At 39.6% G+C, this 18,486-nt stretch overlaps 1 protein-coding gene and 1 long non-coding RNA gene across 4 annotated transcripts in view; one reads left to right on the forward strand and one right to left on the reverse strand.

Moving 5' to 3' along the window:
- LOC146512812 (transient receptor potential cation channel subfamily M member 4-like) overlaps positions 1–17,210 on the reverse strand; it is a 97,226-nt gene extending 80,016 nt beyond the window's left edge. For all 3 annotated transcript variants that reach the window (XM_085170780.1, XM_085170778.1, XM_085170779.1), the window contains exons 1-13: positions 15,601–17,210; positions 12,854–12,915; positions 12,588–12,765; positions 11,892–12,072; positions 10,199–10,368; positions 9,636–9,813; positions 9,065–9,129; positions 8,726–8,959; positions 5,745–5,847; positions 5,544–5,665; positions 5,123–5,422; positions 4,910–5,011; positions 4,677–4,805 (exon numbers count right to left, since the gene is read on the reverse strand). In XM_085170780.1, coding sequence (XP_085026906.1) covers positions 4,677–4,805; positions 4,910–5,011; positions 5,123–5,422; positions 5,544–5,665; positions 5,745–5,847; positions 8,726–8,959; positions 9,065–9,129; positions 9,636–9,813; positions 10,199–10,368; positions 11,892–12,072; positions 12,588–12,765; positions 12,854–12,915; positions 15,601–15,687 — 1,911 coding nt within the window. In that variant the 5' untranslated portion in view covers positions 15,688–17,210. The remainder of the gene's footprint in view (positions 1–4,676; positions 4,806–4,909; positions 5,012–5,122; positions 5,423–5,543; positions 5,666–5,744; positions 5,848–8,725; positions 8,960–9,064; positions 9,130–9,635; positions 9,814–10,198; positions 10,369–11,891; positions 12,073–12,587; positions 12,766–12,853; positions 12,916–15,600) is intronic.
- Positions 1–18,486, forward strand: part of LOC146512813 (uncharacterized) — a 149,713-nt gene that overhangs the window by 72,102 nt on the left and 59,125 nt on the right. The gene's annotated exons all lie outside the window — the stretch shown is intronic.

The following is an 18,486-nucleotide window of genomic DNA, read 5'->3' on the forward strand; positions in this document are numbered from 1 at the left end:
ACTTAGTTTAAATATTACCCTAATTATTCTTTCTGGGTCACAAAATAAACTTTTAAGATATTTTCAGTCCGAGAATGTGCAAACTTCAAATATCTGCTCAGTTTATCAAGACATCACATATTTGCAAAAGTGCTCCGACGTTTTCAGAGACGTCTGTTACCCACCAGCTTGATAGCTAGCCGGGGTTCAAGGCTCACTAGAGCCGGTGAGAACAGCGAAGTCTTGGCAAATCGTTTTCAGACCCCCGCGATCTTTGGCTACTCAGGTTAAACATGATATATAAGTCACTTAGATAATTTAAAAATGTTATTGTTTGGCTTTTTTCAGTGTTTTATTTGTTCCTGAGTAAATCGGTTTGGCTGAGATTAGTTAAGTTATAGTTTTCACACAGCTGAATAAACATCAAACAGAGAACTGATTAAACAGAAGTATGAGATGGTCGTGAATTTACTCCAATGTCCTGTTATATTTAGGGAGCAGACGTCTGAGTTTATTAAACGCCACCAAGAGAATCTGCAAATTTCATTAAAATTTAAGAAATTATCAACTTGTCTTTATTTTTAGTTAGCACATACCATAAAACTTCAAGCTGTGAGCTAATGATAGTTATATAAGAGCAGATGCATGTTGTTGCAATAAGCTGTACGTTTCACGTCCAATGAATGCATGATCTGATTAGTCGACTAATCGCAAAAATAATCGGTGACTAGTCGACTATCAAAATAATCATTTGTGGCAGTCCTAAAAGGTAGTAAGTGCAGTAAGTGCTGAATATATCGACTAACGATGATGGCTCAGATCGTTTTTACAAGGGCGATTTATTTATTTATTTGCCCATGAGTAAGTTTGCTAACAATGATGGAGCTAATGGAAGCAGTCAACAGAAAAATATAATAATAATAGCGCTGTTTTAACAGCCCCCTCTTTCATCTGCGAGCAAATGCATCTTCCTTAGTGTGCGCCCCAATTCAGAGATTCATTTACTCAAACTCATAACCAAAAGAAAAGCAGTAGCCAATGTTCAGAAAAAAAAAAAAAACATTTGGATGGTGGACACGTACATGCTCATGCAAGTTAGTTGTATTTGAGTCCTTTGCTCGCACTATGTCTGCACAAGCAACACATCGCTTTGGTTACATCCTTAGGTTTACTTCTTTCATCCAGAGTCAAGCCAAAGAAATCCCAAATTGGCAACTTTATATTTTTTTTAGCAATTAGTTTGTCCATGTTTGGACTTCTTCTGTGTTGTAATCACGCAAATCAGTCCGTGCATGATTACATTGCTCCGCCCATCAAAAAGTCTGTGCATGCGCGAATATATTGCACACTGTCGATTATTTGATTGACAACTGTAGGTTGGAAATTTTTTACATAACGCCCAACCCTACTGCCTAGCCTGTAGAGGTTTGTGCATCCCTCCATAAATATGACTCCTTAGACCACCTGCTCTCATCTGTGAAAAGCAGGGCACCAGTGGTATTCTATGGCAAAAGCCATGTTGCCAACCAAGAGTGCTGGAGTATGTTGGAGCCACCCTCGTGAAGTTTGTGGTCAGCTGGAGGTCATTTAGGGCCCCAAAACAGCCTCAAAGCATAATGTTTCCTCCTCTCTGCTCGACTGTGGTTATTAGTGGTGCAACGGATCAAAAATCTCACGGTTCGGATAGAATCACGGTTTTAAGTCACGGATCAGATCAATTTTCGGATCAGCAAAAATAGAAAAAAAAAAGACAAAAATTCGACTCACCATTTACTTATTCAAGTACTTTTTGCCTGTTAAAAAACATTCAACAGAAGACTCATTCCACGCACTTATATAAAAATAAATTAAGGTGCAATATGGACATTGTGGACCATGCTGGGCATCCTCTCCGTCCTCTGCACACAGACATAAACAACCAGAGGAGTCTGTTCAGTGAGAGGTTGCTTCTCCCAAAGTCAAGGACCAGCAGACTTAAAAAGTCCTTTGTCCCACACACCATTAAACTGTTTAACTACTCGCTGGAGGGGAGAGGGAGGGGAAACGGGGACAAAGGAGGGGGGAACTAGCAAGCTGTAGTGCCTTTTCACTGTGCAATAGTTTTTGTTAATATCCAACGGTGTAATAGACTCACAATACTTGAAATATGCCGCTCCCTTGTATTCTTATTCCTATTTATTCTATTTATCCCTTTTGTATACTCTGTATTTATATATGTGTATATATGGTATATTTCTGCTCATATTCTGCAACTTCTGTCGGTGCTGTGCTACTGGAAACTGAATTTCCCGGAGGAATCCACCCGAGGGATAAATAAAGTTTCATCTAATCTAATGTAATCTATAGGGCAGTACAGGGCTTTGTATCTACCACTCCGCTGTGATATAACAAGCGGTCACGGTCACGTGGCTTTCCGTTGCCCTGGAGGTCCACCCATTTGTAGTTAGGGCAACAGAAGATGCCTGGGACAGTTCAGCCATAACTTTAAACTTTTCCTGCTCATACATGCTTGGAACGATCTTGTCACACTGAAGTGGACGCGCAACGGGATATCATAGCGTGGATCAACACGTTCATCACAGTTTAAACCCCTTGTTTTGCACAACAGAATACGGCCTCCCATCTGCAGCTAAACACCCCAATAGCTTTTGTAATAGCTTTAGCCCGGTCGGATTGGGAAGCAAAGGGCTGCTTAAATGCTGCAAACTCCTCCACTTGGACCGCTAGCACTGGCCATAACTACTGATTGATAGACCCACCACGCCACCATACACATACTTGTCTTTTCTTTTTTGAATCTTCGGATCACGTGCGTACCGAACCGTGGAGTGGGATCGGTTCGGTTTTCGGATCAACCGTGATCCGTTAAACCACTAGTAATTATGGTGTTCTTTGGGCAATAAACAGCATTTTTCTTCCTCGAAACAAAGCTCAAATCAGATGGCTTTTGGTTTTATCTGACCGCAGCACTTTCTTCCAAGCCTTCTCTGAATCATTTAGATGTTCCCTGGTCAATTAATATAGGTCTACACAGCACCTTATTGAGCTGGAACCTTCCAGGTGCTGCAAGAGTTCAATCCATAATAGCCTAGCATCTTTTCAATAGTGTTATTGGTGATTGTAATCCGAACTGGCTTCACATTATTAACAAGCTCCTCCTGTGTAGTTTTAGGCTTTTCATGATCATCTTCAACCCATAGGGTAGATTTTGCATGGAGCCACAGACCAAGGACACAGACCAACCATTTTGTTTCTTTGTTTTTTTTAAAAAAAATAATGGCACCAACAGGTGTTACTATCCAGTCTTTAAGTCTGACGTCATTAGACGTGCCTGGTCCCAAACTCTGTTGCAGGTCCCTAAGTCCAACGATCACTGCGGCATCACTGAGAGTTAAAAACTGTCTAAATCCTTTCATCTTTAATAGAATGATCAGTGTTGCTTTACCAGGTGTAACAATTAAGTTTAACATCCAGGCATCCACAAAAACATAATTTATGAAATTTAATGGAGTTAGAAGTTAGCTCGCTAGTTTCCATCTAAATATAATATACGAGGTTCTGACTGAGGGATTTCTGAAACAAATTAAGACGTACATCTCTGTTATCATTTCCGACATAAATGAAGACAGGAAAGTAAACACCAGTGATATTTGTAGGGTTTCTGAAGTTTGGCTAGCTATATATAATGATGTGCTACGTGAACGCTAGCGACACAGCTATGTTAGTATATATAAACAGTGAAGTTGGCTAACTTTTTTCCACTCAATAAAAGTTAACGTTAGGGTTCCCGAAGGTTCGGAACAAATTTTATTTTATTACCGCTAATAATTTTAAAGCTCAGTTTTTAAAACCTCAAGATCTAATTACAGCCCAGCCCATGCAGCAGTATATTGATAACTAGCTTGTGGATGGATTATCTCAGTTGTTCTCCTGCCTGAAGTTTGGTCCATTTACAGCATCCTGCCATGTGATTGCATTTGTCCCTAGCCATCGTGAACCCTCATGTTAACTTTTATCGAGTGGAAAAAAGTTAGCGTTCTTCCTCCAGCTTCGCTGGGTTTATGTTATGCTAACATAGCTGTCTAAGTCAGAACATGGTATATAATGTTTAGGTGGAAACTAGCGAGCTAACCTCCTGCTAATTGCTAACTCCGTTAAATTTAATAATTTCTGCTTTAATGGATGTCTGAATGTTAAACTTAATTGTTAAAGCAGCAACACTGATAATTTTATTAAACATGAAAGAATTTAGACAGTTTTTAACTCTCAGTGATGCTGCAGTGTTTGTTTGACTTTGGGACCTGAAGCGGAGTTTGAACCCAGATTACTCCACGAGGCTCCTGACTACAGTAGCCGTAATGTTCTGACAATCCATTAAGTCGCACTAAAACATTTTTGACAGATTTTTGAGCACTGTGTGCCACATAAAATTGGTTCAAGGTCAGTAAGAACAACCAGAATTCATACATAAGGCGCAGTGGATTACAGGGCACACTACCGATTTTTGAGAAAATTAAGGGATTGTAAGTGCGCCTTTTAGCACCAAAAATGCGGTACCCTAAAAAGTAAAGACTGTTAATTTTTTTGGGAAGTGAGCAAATTTACAACTTCAGCAGGGGGCTCAAAAATGATCCCCCCCCCCCCCCCCCCCCCCCCCCAAGGAAAATACTTCTTGAAGTTTGTCTCAGAGCCTATACCATCTCCCAGAAGAAAAGGGCCATCTCACTGCGGTTCTGCAGTACAGCCCAGAGGAAGAGTGAAGCCCAGGGATGGGGGCAGCGCTGCTGGTGATATTTGGAACCTCCATGCAGAACCTTAGTGGCACGCTGGGATGAATAAAAAAAAGAATACCTATTATCAGGTCAAATGGAAAAGAGAGATACTGTCACCACAAGTACACTGCCTGCTTCTTCTAAAACGTTCAGAATACCTTCATGGCTGTCCTTTTGAATGAAGATGACTGTAAGCCTAAAGCTTTATAGTAGAAAGGCTGGCAGGCATCACCCATTAAGTGTTTCAGGACCCCTGACACCTGAGGAAACAGGTGGATGGAATAGTAAGCACAAGGATATGTTTTTGGAATTGTTTCACATTCTTTCTGGATCTGCTTCAGCATAACCTCGTATTAGATTAGAAAACTCACCTCAAACAGGGTAAACTCCCTCCTTGGTCTGCTCTGACTGTTATCTTCCGCCACTTTTGAGGATGAACTCTGTTGTTCTGATGATGGTTGTGCAGATGCAATATTTCCCAGCCGTTCCTCTAGGCAGTGCTGTAGTAGCTGATAGAGCAAGGTCCCATCTGGCACAGAGCGATAAAGGCTTTCAAGCTTGCCATAGGTTAAGTAGTCCACAATGTTCAAACCATTTTCAGTGAAAAGCCGAACAAACTGGGGCTTGTCATTGATCAGCGCATCTGTCATTGAGTCTTCCAAATCTTCGTACTGTTTAATTGGAGGAAGGAGATCATGTTTTAAGGCAAGTCAATATTTATAATGCCAAATAATCACATTTAAACTGACTTATCTGTCAAACTTGATATTACACATCTGTTCCCCTCCTCACCTTCCACTGGATGTCGCCATTGAAGAGTTCACTCTTTGCAATGTCAACCCTGTTCCACGTTACTGCTAACTTCAGCTCATCACTATAAGGGTTTGCCTCAACTAATGCGCGCTGCTTACTTGCTAAAAAAGACAAATACAAAAAAATTAAATTAAGGATAAAAAGGGGTTGCAGCTGTTATGACGGTCTACTTATACATACCTCCCACAAGTGTTTTAAGCAGGACAGTGTCAAAGTCATTTGGACTCTCATGCTCTCCGTGGTACACCGTAATCAAACCTCTATTCTGGTAAATGCTAAAAGCCTGGAAATAGAAGACGGGGAAAAGGAAACAGGAATGTTGGACAACAGTTGCAAGATGACAGGGACAAGATGTAGGAGATGAAGTACATTCCACAGATGTTATAGCACCTGCTTGAAAGCATCTCTCATGTCAGTCAGTTTTATGCACTCTCTGTAACTTTTCTGGCTAATGTTTTCAAAGCAGAGCAGAGCAAAACAGACAAACAAACAAAAAAATCTAACCATAAATAACTAACACACATGCCAATATGGGTTACCTCCAGAGTTCAGCACCTGGAGAGTGAAACGGTAGAGATTTCTTCATGTGTGATAATGCTGCCTGCCCATTGCAACTTTTAACCAGACTTTAGGATTGGACTAGGATTTATTATACTTTTTATGCTTTTTTGGCAAGCTGTGAGCTTGGGGAGATTTTGCTTCTTCAGTTGGCAAACAGCTCTGGATTTTTTAAATACAAGTTTTGATATTTATTCTATTTTTGTATTCTTCCCTGGTCATACTGGGGTATGATTTTATTGTTTTTATTCATGTTTGATTGAAAGCAAACAATTTTTAGAACTTTTATAAAAACACACTTTTCTTCATGCTCTAAACCAGCGGTCCCCAACCCCCGGGCCTCGGACCGGTACCAGTCCGAGGCCCGGGGGTTGGGGACCGCTGCTCTAAACCCATTCAGGAGAGTCTTTTTGCTCCACTTTGTCCACAGTTCCTTTATTTTCACCTATGATGTCACTTTTTTGATTCACATTCAACAATAGTAGATTTATCTATTTTCAGCACAACTATACTTACACTATTGCAATTTAGATTGAGGTTATACAATTATTGACATCATTATATGAGCTGCTTGGTAAGTGGCTCAGTTCTGTTATTACCTCTGGTAGTGGATCAGGAAACAGAGCTGCAAAATGCAAAACTGCCTGTTTCTATTTAATAACATATAAATAACCTATTAAAACTAACTTCAAGACGTGTGGTCATTACCTGGCAATATATCTGGTAGTTTCTGAAGAATAAGCAGAAAACAGAGCTGCAAAATGCAAAGCTGTCTGTTTTTATTTAATAACACATTAATAACATAATAAAGCTAACGTAAAGAAGTCTAATAATTACCTGTCAATATTGCTGGTAGCTGTCTGTTTCTATTTAATAACATATTAATAGCCGGATTCATACGTCTTTTTCAGGGTCAAATTCAAGGTCTTTTTAAGCACTTTCAAGTTCCATTTTCAAGCTTTACCAGCACATTACCAAAAACATGTTTCACTTCGCATCATCTCAGTAAGACCGTGTGAAAATAAAAACAAATCACCCTAGGTTGACTTAAACACCTTTATTCTTCCCTTGTTAAAACAGGTTGACTAATATGAATGCAGTGTATAAACTCAAAACACACATTTTACTTAAAAATTAAGATGTGCAAATGTAAACAAATCAACTTGTTAGAGATATTCACCTACTGTTGAAAAAAAAAACCACAAAACAAGAAAACTGCACTAAACACCACAAAAATAATACACAGCAAGCCCAAATTATTAAGTCTTCTCAACAGATATTGATGCTTCTTTCTTATGTGAAACATTTATATACAAAAACACATAAATGTGTCTCATGTCTCAGTGGCTGATAGTCCCCTACAGGCCTCAGTGTGAGCTTGAAGCCATTTACAATGTTTAAGGTGTTTATTGTGTAGGTGCTCACGATAAACAGATTTTGAATGAAAGCCGAAGAACAAAAAATTTGTCTATTCTTTGTGCCCAAATGGATAATATTACCATTATTCCCCCTAGGTGTTGCCAAAGGCACCGAGTTAATACCTGAAAAAGCTGCACCAATACACAGAAATATAAACAATATTCTATTTACTTGGTGATAACTTCGCTTTTAAGCCTTAAGTTGGCTAGTTATGTATCAGGCTAACATTTAAAGCTTTGTCTTGAGGGAAGTAACTCCATACTAAGTAATATTAGCTAAGTTCACACCATATTCCATAAATCACCATGTCATAACTAAATGCTATATTAGCGCTGCAGTATTGCATCACACTCAGTGCATTTCAATCATTTCACCAGCGCGTTTGATAGCTAGCAAAATAATAAAAATCAATTTAAAAATTAACATGTGTAACGTACACGTACTCGAAAATTGCTTACGAGGACTCAGCTATCATGTGACTCGAGAATGCAAACTCAACCATTGTCATTTTCCATCAAATACTCGTTAAAACGGCAACCTCCAGGCATGTTAATTTTACTCATTCTATTTCGCTATCTGATAAGAAAACTATTCAGATACAGCAAAATACAGTTACACGTTCAAGCAATTTTAAGCACCACATCTGAAATTCAAGCACTTTCAAACCCTGAAAAGACAATATTAAAATTCAAGCATTGTAAAGATTTCAAGCACCCGAATGAACCCTGTAGTAGCCAGTTAATAACCTTTTAAAACAACCTTAAGAATAGTAATGACTACCAGAAAACACCTGTGGCAGTTTCTATGTAATAAGCGGCATTTTAATACCATGGTCATAATAGCTGAATAAAACAAGCATCAGGAAGTCCGAAATGAACTGGAAACACTTGTGCAAAATGTCAATAATTACGTTTAAAAGAGTAATACATATGAATACATTAGATTTGCAGAAAAGTTTAGAAGACCCTCTTTCACGGCACAGTTATTTATTATGTTTATTATGCTTTCATATAAATTTCAGGGAACTATTACTCAACTGTAACCACAGTTGCTACCATGATATTACTTGGATATTAAGTGGTTATTACTTATAATATATGTAATAGTTATTAACAAGGTGTAATACAAAGTGCTACCGAAAATCTTTCCTCCAACTCTTGCAAAGTAAAAGCCTCAGCACTCACCTGTTCAACTAGTTTGTCGGTTTGTACTTCCGAAGGAAAATGCTTCTTAAACTGTTCTGCCACTCTGTCTTTAAGATCCACGCTGGGACCCGCCTCACTGTTGCCTTCACCAGAGGACGGCACAGCTGGAGCTGAAGACAGGTTCTCCAAGACATCACTCAGGAAATCAGCCAAGCCTCCTGAGCCAGCCACAACCAGCCAGGGGATGCAGCTTTTTAAAGAGAGATCCATTCTCTGACAGGCGTTACAAAAACCATGAACGAAATATTTACACAATTTGAATATCAGGTCTCAACATTTTTTGTGATTATCAATCAACATATAAAGCAGAGACTGTACCTTTAGCATGTCTGCATCCCCTGATATCAGCATACAAACAACAGGGATGTCAATGCTGCCACTTCCTTTAAAAAGATACAACAATTTTTAACACGTTCCAATCTTGGTAAAATGTTTTTACTAACTTAATGAGAGTGGCACAGCAACTAACAAAGATACAGATGGCGCACCCTGTGATTTTTTTTTTTACTTGGTTAAACATTGGCAACATAGTGGTTAGCAATGTTGCGTTAAAGTAAGAAGGTCCTGTGTTTGAATCCACCATCTGACTGGAACCTTGTATGTTTGCATGGGTTCTCTCTAGGTGCTCCAGTTTCCTTTCACAGTCCAAAGACATGCAGTTAGTGGGGTTAGGTTAACTGGTGATTTGAAATTGCCCAAAAGTGTGAATGTGAGTCCAAATTGTTCTCTTTGTGGTAGTCCTGCCCTTGTGACAGACTGGTGACCTGTACAGGGTGTACCTGTTACGCCCTGTACAGTAACTAGGATAGGCTCATAAATAGTCAACCACTCTCAAAATAAGTATTATAATTCTTAATATAATATTTTATTTTATAGTGCCATCTCTCACCTAATATGCCTGTGCGCTGATGGGAAATGTATTCCTCCAGTCTGGCTCTGAAACCCATCTCTCCTCCTCTGCGGCCCACACTCCCATCATCCACCAGCAGGAAGGCCTGGTAGTTGTTGTCCAGTGAGCAGGAGTCCCGTGATATGTTTTGGACATAGTACCTTGCAGGAAAGCTTCCCTGCAAAAGAAGAAAACCAGTTATTCCAGTGTTTCTTCCTGGCCTTGATCAGTTCCCACGGTGTCTTAAAGGCCTGAAACTTGCACATCCTTTTGGTGTGTTTTTATTGGAGATGCAAAGTTTGGTCCCAAGATTATCCAAATGAATCACAATTAGCATACATTTACCTCACCTTGAGCACTCAAAGATTAGGTCCACATAGTCTTATTAATTTGAAATTAGTGCCCATGAAATATAAGCATTATATGATTCTGGACAGCTAATATTAAAACATTCAAAAAGACAAATATAATCAAATCTTTAAGCAAGATTTACAGTAAAAGATTGTATAGTAAAAGTTAACATGATATTCTTAATGCTTTGAGAAATGTGTAAACTGTACTACCTGAGGGTTGACCAGCTGCTCTCGTTTTTCCACTATGCCCCACGGAGCAATCCCCAACGCTACCACCTTATTGAGAGAGACTGAAGATGCCGCAGCTGCATGATCTCTCACTGCCTGTCCAACACACCGACCAAGCCTTTCGCGCAGACCTGTAGTTAATATCCATGCACCTGGGTGGAACAGATTAAAAATTGGTGTGAGAAAGCATTAGTCACTGCTTGGATTTGGGGTCAAAGATATAATAAAGAGAAGTCATTCTGATAGTGGTAAGCCCTTTCATCATTTCCTCCTTCAGCTGGTTACTCTAGTTTAAGTAACAAATGGGGGACAGAATGAAAAGCACTGGCTAGGTCCAGGAAGAAGACATGGAGGTCTTTTCCTTCCCTTTTAGCAGACTGGGTTTGATGCTATACGATCAGACTTGGTCTATGTGTGTTCTAATCATCCCCAAAAACCCTGGTACACCGGCCTTCTGCACTGACATGTCAGTCAGACTGTTGAGAATGTTTGAGGCATCTTTTCCCTTGGATATCATCACACCCCCTACATGTTGCAATGTTTTTGGGAGGATTCACTTTGTCCAGACCAGTTTCATTTATTTTCAGAGAAATGTTTTTTACATAGCAACCATGGACGTCCATTGGGGGTGACCGATGTTTTCTTTTTTCTTGGCTGTTTTGTCCTAAACTTTGTGCTCGATAAGAGTAGATCAGATCAGATCACCCTATCTATCTAGTTTCTTCTCCACTGTTATTCTGAGTTTTCCCACAATTTTGGTCAGGTCTGCACTGACTGATGCCCGTTCTTTATTATTACAGGATTTTGGCCACTCCACTTGGTGTTGGTAATCTTGGATGCTCTTTTCCAAAGTTAAATTCTGCTGCTGAGTTTCATTTCTATTATTTGACCATGTCAGGTAAAGATCAGGACTTGGCCTTGTTTATTTCAAAACCTTCATCCACCTTTTACGTATTTTGAGGCTTGATGTTGATATATCCTTATTCTGTAAACATAAGCATGTTTGAACTACAGCTGAAGTTGTTAGCATAGCGACTGACCTTCTGAGACTACATTTTTTCACCCTCAAACCACCATGAGTATGTTCAAGAAAGACCTGGCAGCATCATTTGTTAGATAGATATGTCTACTGTTTTGAGAGAGGGACTGACAGTGTTAATTTTTATTAGACCTGCCACTGTGCTAGTATTCATGGCCCTGCATCTGAAGTCTCTGGTTGTGTTGTTCTGAACTCTATTGTAAATGTTTAAAACATAGAACAACAAGAGGCAAAATAAAAACATGAACCATCATTCAAAAAAAAAAAACAAGCTCATAATTCTCCTTTATTGGCTTCTCTTCATTGGCTTCCTATTAAATCCAGTTGTTGTGATTTGGCACTATCTAAATGAAATTGAATTGAACTGAATAGTTGGTACTTCAATGTATGACTATATCAAGACAGCCTATATAGTTTTATAGTCTTAAAAATAAAGGAAGTTCACTGAAGACACATTTTTAGATTGTTTTTTATTTTTTTTAAATGTCATTGAGAAAATTATGACAGCTTCTGCTAAGCAAACAGCACACACATATTCTAGACACACGGTGAACATCACACATGAGTTTGTCAGGAAGACTGTCATAGTAGCATTTGATGTGATGATTTTCATCTATCCTTGCCTAATGTTTTTACCTGTGCTTTGTGATGCTTTCACCAGTCCCTGTCTGAGGATCTCCCGTACCCAGGTCTTTATCTGTGTCCTGCTATTTCCACCCACAACAGAAACAACCAGGTTGGGTGGAGGAAGACCCCAATGGGTTGTCAATATGTTGTACACAAAAAAAGGCTCAGTGCTCCATGACAGACGCAGAAACTAAGTTTAGAGATTTGACAGATTAAGAGGAACAAGCACATGTCAGCAATGCACAGGATTTAAGAAGTAATGAAAGTAATAAAAGTAATGAACAAAGGATGCTCAAATAAATATGACATCTGATCAGTGTTTGGTCATTTGCACACCACAACTCAGGGTTTGTCTGGATATTTATTTCAATCACCTTTACAGGTATTGCTTTTTAGAACATGCAAACATATTCAAATACTTTAAGGCTCTAGAGCAGGGGTGGCCAACTCCAGGCATCGAGAGCCGGTGACCTGAAGGTTTTAGATGTGACCTTGATCCAACACAGCTGATTTAAATGACTAAATTATCTCCTCAACACTTCTTGAAGTTCTTCAGAGGCCTGCTAATGATCTAATCATTTGATTCAGGTGTGTTGACCCAGGGTGCTATCTAAAACAGGACACCGGCTCTCGACGCCTGGAGTTGCCCACCCCTGCTCTAGAGATAAAGAATTGTGCAAAAAAAAGAAAAAGAAATCCACCCACATGGCTGTGCCTCTTGCTGGCCCCTGCAAATTGCACCTCTCCAAATGCATCAGTTGGTTGTTCAGAGGAGTGCTGCACACTTTCCCAGTGGTTCACAATTGCAGTGCTGAAATAGTCTCCAAGAGCCACAGAGGCATGGTCATTTCTCGCAGCCCCACACTGACACAATGTACCATTACTGAGAGAAGTAGAGGGATAAAAACATCACTGTGAGAGCTGACTCAAAATACAGACATGTCACTATCAAAAGACAGAGGTCACAGTACCTGACAGAATCTTCTACAAAGGTGCTGCACACTCTTTTTTTGATGGTTTTGGGGATCCAACTCTGAAAGCAGTTTTTTTTTAACAGTGATCAATAATGGTTAGGGAATTAGGGATCATTGACCCTTGATGCTCATTGATCAATAAAAACAAATATCTACATCTATATCTAGCTGTGTTACGAAGGAGATTAAGAAAAACTGTAAAGCTGGGTTTAACTCCCACCAGTTGCACGCTTGCACAGATGTTGCATGACAGGTTTTTCCAAGACGTTTGGCAGTGGGTCACTGCCGTTACTTGGAACTTCAAGCGGAGAAACTTCCATGTACAGTTTTAACTTCAACTCAATAAAAAAGAAAAAACAACTTTAACCCTTTAACCCATGTGTCATACAGGGCACCTGGACTTATTTGGTAATTTTGTCTGTAAAATGGTCAGAAATCATACTATAAGTGAATGCTTTTCGGTTCAGAATAACCTCAGCTTTCAATATATATTATAATATAATATATACAGAAATATATATATACATATATATAAAATAAAATGATCAGTGTAGTTGCTGTACCAGGTGTAACAATTTGGTCTAACATCCAGGCATCCTTGATAACAGAATTTATGGAATTTAACGGAGTTTGAAGTTAGCCTGCTAGATTCCATCTAAAGATGATATACCACGTTCTGACTGAGGGATTTCTGAAAAATTAAAACATACAGCTCTGCTATAGCTTTCGTACGGAAGAGGATTAGGGCCACTGGGAAAACAAATCTGAGAAAAAAGTCAGAATTCTGACTTTTTTTCTCAGAATTCAGGAAAAGAAGAAAAAAAAAAGACATGCCCACTTTTTTTTTCCAGTGGCCCTAATCCTCTTCCGTACTTTCGACATAAATAAAGACAGAAAACTAAACAGTAGCGCCGTTTGTAGAGTTATTGAAGTTGGGCTACCGATGCACGCTATTTTTTCCAAGTACCGTCTCTCGGCGTCTGGGCGCCATCGGTCGCAATACAGCCCTTTGTCTTTTGCGTTGGTTTTAAGCATGGTTTTGACAGTCCTGCTTCCAACACAGTGTGTTTGTTTTGATTTGTGGCCTTCTGTCATGGCGCCGCGATCCCACAATGCACTGTGGCGTGACGTCAACTCCAAAGCCCTATATAATAATGTGCTACGTGGTAGCTAGCTACAGAGATATGGTTAGCATGATATAAACACAGCACAGCGAAGCTGGAAGATGAACGCTAACTTTTTTCCACTCGAAAAAAGTTAACCCGACGGTTCCCAATGGCAAGGGACAAATGCAATTGCATGGCAGGATCCTGTAAACGGATCAAACTTAAGTCTGGAGAACAACTGAGATAACCTATCCACAATACGAGGTTACACATTAATTTACTGCCGAATGGGCTGGGCTGTAGGTAGATTGTAAGGTTTTAAAAACTGAGCTGAAAATGTAAAATGGGTTGGCAGCCGTGGTAAATGGGTTAAGGTAACTGTGAGTTTTTTGTTGTTCTATTTTGAGGTTTTGAGGTCATTTTTTTGCCAACTATATCATGCCACCATGATATCACAACAACAGCTGGAACGATTTTAAATAGTGATGGGTCGTTCGCGAACGAAATGGCTCTTAGAGCCGGGTCTTTGAAGTGAACAACTCGAGCCGGATCTTTATTGGGAGCCGTGAGGTTGTTTTTTTTTCCTTTCTCTCACCCTCTCTCTCGCCCTTTTTTCCGCTAAACTCCGTGCGCGGCCTGTACTTTGCGCTGGGCAGAGGGGGGAGGGGCGTTAGTTACACTCGCAGTAGCACAGGAACAGAGCCAGAGAGAAAGAGAGCGAGGGACAACAGGTATAGTAATCATCCACTATTTTCAGTTGCAGATGATAAAGGATTCAGAAATCATGCAGGCCCATATGACAGAGAATGTGCATCTTCTTTTTGTTTTAATATTTTAATTTATATTTAATTGTGGTGTGGTTTGCAGTGTTTTGTGTTGTTTCACGTTAAATTTGTTTAAAAGGAAAAAGCTGAAAATTTAAATAGTTAAAAGTTTAAAATGTAAATAGTTGTTTTTTGTATTATATTTATTTATTACATTTTATGTGGAGTGAATAAATAAAGTATATTTATGGTGGCCCTTAGAGACAAAGCATGTACAAACTCCAAAACACGTACAAACTCCAAAACGCGTAAAAACTCCAAAACACGTAAAAACTCAGAAGCACGTACAAACTCAGAATCACGTACAAAAGACAACAGAAGTGCTCCAGGATGCTAGGGCGCAGTGTTGAGCTTTTGTTATCTAGTGGCTACACAAGCCAGGAAGTATCAACAACCGGATTTGGTGTGTGTTAGTAACAGGTAAATGAACTTTTTTTTTTTTTTTAATTATTTGAGTGCTTATCTTATGTAACAATATACACATGCTTTCAATTGTGTAATTTAAGTGATCTGGGTAGCTCTGTTTTGGAAGTTCAGTAAACGCTAGAAATGTGTTTTGGAGTTTGTACGTGCTTTGTCTCTAGGGGCTATATAAACATCTATAAATAAAAACACTTTTTTTTTACATTAGTAATTCCTTTTCTGCATAATTTTATATTATTGTTAATGATTAAATAATTAAAGCAACAAAACAACCTGAAGAACCGGTTCGGAGCCGAAAGAGCCGGCTCTTTTTAGTGATCCGAGCCGAAAGAGCCGGATCTCTAAAAAGAGCCGGAAATCCCATCACTAATTTTAAGGAAAGCTGACCCACCTGGCTCTTCTTGTTTTCACAGGTATTGTCTGTGTTGTCGCCTCCTCCCCCTTCTCTACCTCCTTCTTCTGGTCCTGTGTTTTTCATGTTTCCTGTTCTGTCATTCTCAGTGAGAAATTTGTGCAGAAGAACTAAAACATTTTCTTTCTGACTATTGCCCCACTATTGAAACCCTATCCCCTGCCTCTGCGTCTCTCAGTGTGCACAAAGAAAACTAGGCGCAGCCAGCACACAGGTAAGGGTGTGGCTACACAGATATATTCCCTCCTAACTATGAAAACAGGAAGAGCCAGTCAGTAGAACAAACTCCACAGCCTTGGAGTCTGAGCTGGGTCTGAGTCTGAGCGGCAATATTTTTTGCAATACTTCCTCATCCCCTTATCACTCAGTGGTATCTGATGGGGTGAAAGGGAATACCTTCAGTAACACATTTAAAAACCACTGAAGCTTGTGTTCTCTGAATGTTACTGGAGCTCAAAAATACAATACATTCTGTAGAGAGCCTATGTGTCTGTGCTGTGCTCACTGAAAAAGCCAGATGATTTTTATCCTTCACTGTGTTGTCTTCGTAGCGCTTGTTAAAAATAACACAGCATCCACTTATCTCTTGCGAGCTACCGCTCCAAACATTTTATTAACATGATCATCTACTTCTTTTATTAACACCATTCATCCAGTCACACCACAGACCAGGCTTCTTTTATGTGCTCCCCTGGAGGCATTCATGAGCTTTCTTAAATACAGTGCCCCCTGCTGGTAAACCTTATAATTACATTAACATCTACATATCAACACATTCACCAATGCCTTTTCTGTATTGTGTAATTTTGAAACCCAAGTTAAACTTCATATTTATAATTGCCCGGCAAATGATTACTTGCTGTAGCTGTTTTACCACTATTTCAAGAATGCTTCAGATAAGGAGATTGGACATTGGTCTATAACTAACCAAGACATCAAATCATTGCATAGTTTATTTACATTTTATACACTTTTTTGAAATTGGGGATGTGTCATGTGCTGATAGGTAAAAAGAGTGTGCATTGTCCCATTTACAGTTATGTGTCCCTCACATAACTGTAAATGTATAGCAGGACCCAGTAGCTAACTAGGTTAGTACTAGGCTACAAATAGAAGTATACAGCAACCCCGTCTGTGTCCAAAAGAAACAAACCCTGCCTTTTAGCAACTGCTACTGACATCTAATGATACACCTGCAGCCAGGCTAGTTATTATTATTAATTAAATGCTCAAAAATTGTTGAAATAGGGTTATTATTTTGTATTTCTAGTAAACATTTATTTATTATTAAGTATGAAAACGAACAAGAATGCAGACATAGCAATACAACTCATATATTTTAAGTGTAACTGAACTGAATAAAAGTATTGTGATGCTCATAATGTAACTCTACAGATTACATCAGAATACTTTTTAAAATTCCAGGAGTGTCTTTCAAACTAAAGCAATGAAGATGTCATGTCATTTCCTAACTTAACACACACACACATATGTGTACATATCTATCTATCTATATATATATATATATATCTATATATATCTGTCTATCTATCTATCTATCTATCTATCTATATATATATATATATATATATATATATATATACAGTGGGGCAAAAAAGTATTTAGTCAGCCACCGATTGTGCAAGTTCCCCCACTTAAAATGATGACAGAGGTCAGTAATTTGCACCAGAGGTACACTTCAACTGTGAGAGACAGAATGTGAAAAAAAAATCCATGAATTCACATGGTAGGATTTGTAAAGAATTTATTCGTAAATCAGGGTGGAAAATAAGTATTTGGTCACCTCAAACAAGGAAAATCCCTGGCTCTCACAGACCTGTAACGTCTTCTGTAAGAAGCTTTTCTGTCCCCCACTCGTTACCTGTATGAATGGCACCTGTTTGACCTCATCATCTGTATAAAAGACACCTGTCCACAGCCTCAACCAGTCAGACTCCAAACTCCGCCATGGCCAAGACCAAAGAGCTTTCGAAGGACACCAGGAAAAGAATTGTAGACCTGCACCAGACTGGGAAGAGTGAATCTACAATAGGCAAGCAGCTTGGTGTGAAAAAATCAACTGTGGGAGCAATCATCAGAAAATGGAAGACATACAAGACCACTGATAATCTCCCTCGATCTGGGGCTCCACGCAAGATCTCATCCCGTGGGGTCAAAATGATCATGAGAACGGTGAGCAAAGATCCCAGAACCACACGGGGGGACCTGGTGAATGACCTGCAGAGAGCTGGGACCAAAGTAACAAAGGTCACCATCAGTAACACACTACAACGGCAGGGAATCAAATCCCGCAGTGCCAGACGTGTTCCGCTGCTGAAGCCAGTGCATGTCCAGGCCCGTCTGAAGTTTGCCAGAGAGCACATGGATGATACAGCAGAGGATTGGGAGAATGTCATGTGGTCAGATGAAACCAAAGTAGAACTTTTTGGTATAAACTCAACTCGTCGTGTTTGGAGGAAGAAGAATACTGAGTTGCATCCCAAGAACACCATACCTACTGTGAAGCATGGGGGTGGAAACATCATGCTATGGGGCTGTTTTTCTGCCAAGGGGACAGGACGACTGATCCGTGTTAAGGACAGAATGAATGGGGCCAAGTATCGTGAGATTTTGAGCCAAAACCTCCTTCCATCAGTGAGAACTTTGAAGATGAAACGAGGCTGGGTCTTCCAACATGACAATGATCCAAAACACACCGCCCGGGCAACAAAGGAGTGGCTCCGTAAGAAGCATTTGAAAGTCCTGGAGTGGCCTAGCCAGTCTCCAGACCTCAACCCCATAGAAAATCTGTGGCGGGAGTTGAAAGTCCGTGTTGCTCGGCGACAGCCCCAAAACATCACTGCT

Source organism: Neolamprologus multifasciatus, chromosome 8 (genome assembly GCF_963576455.1).
Source record: "Neolamprologus multifasciatus chromosome 8, fNeoMul1.2, whole genome shotgun sequence".
NCBI classification, from domain to species: Eukaryota; Metazoa; Chordata; class Actinopteri; order Cichliformes; family Cichlidae; genus Neolamprologus; species Neolamprologus multifasciatus.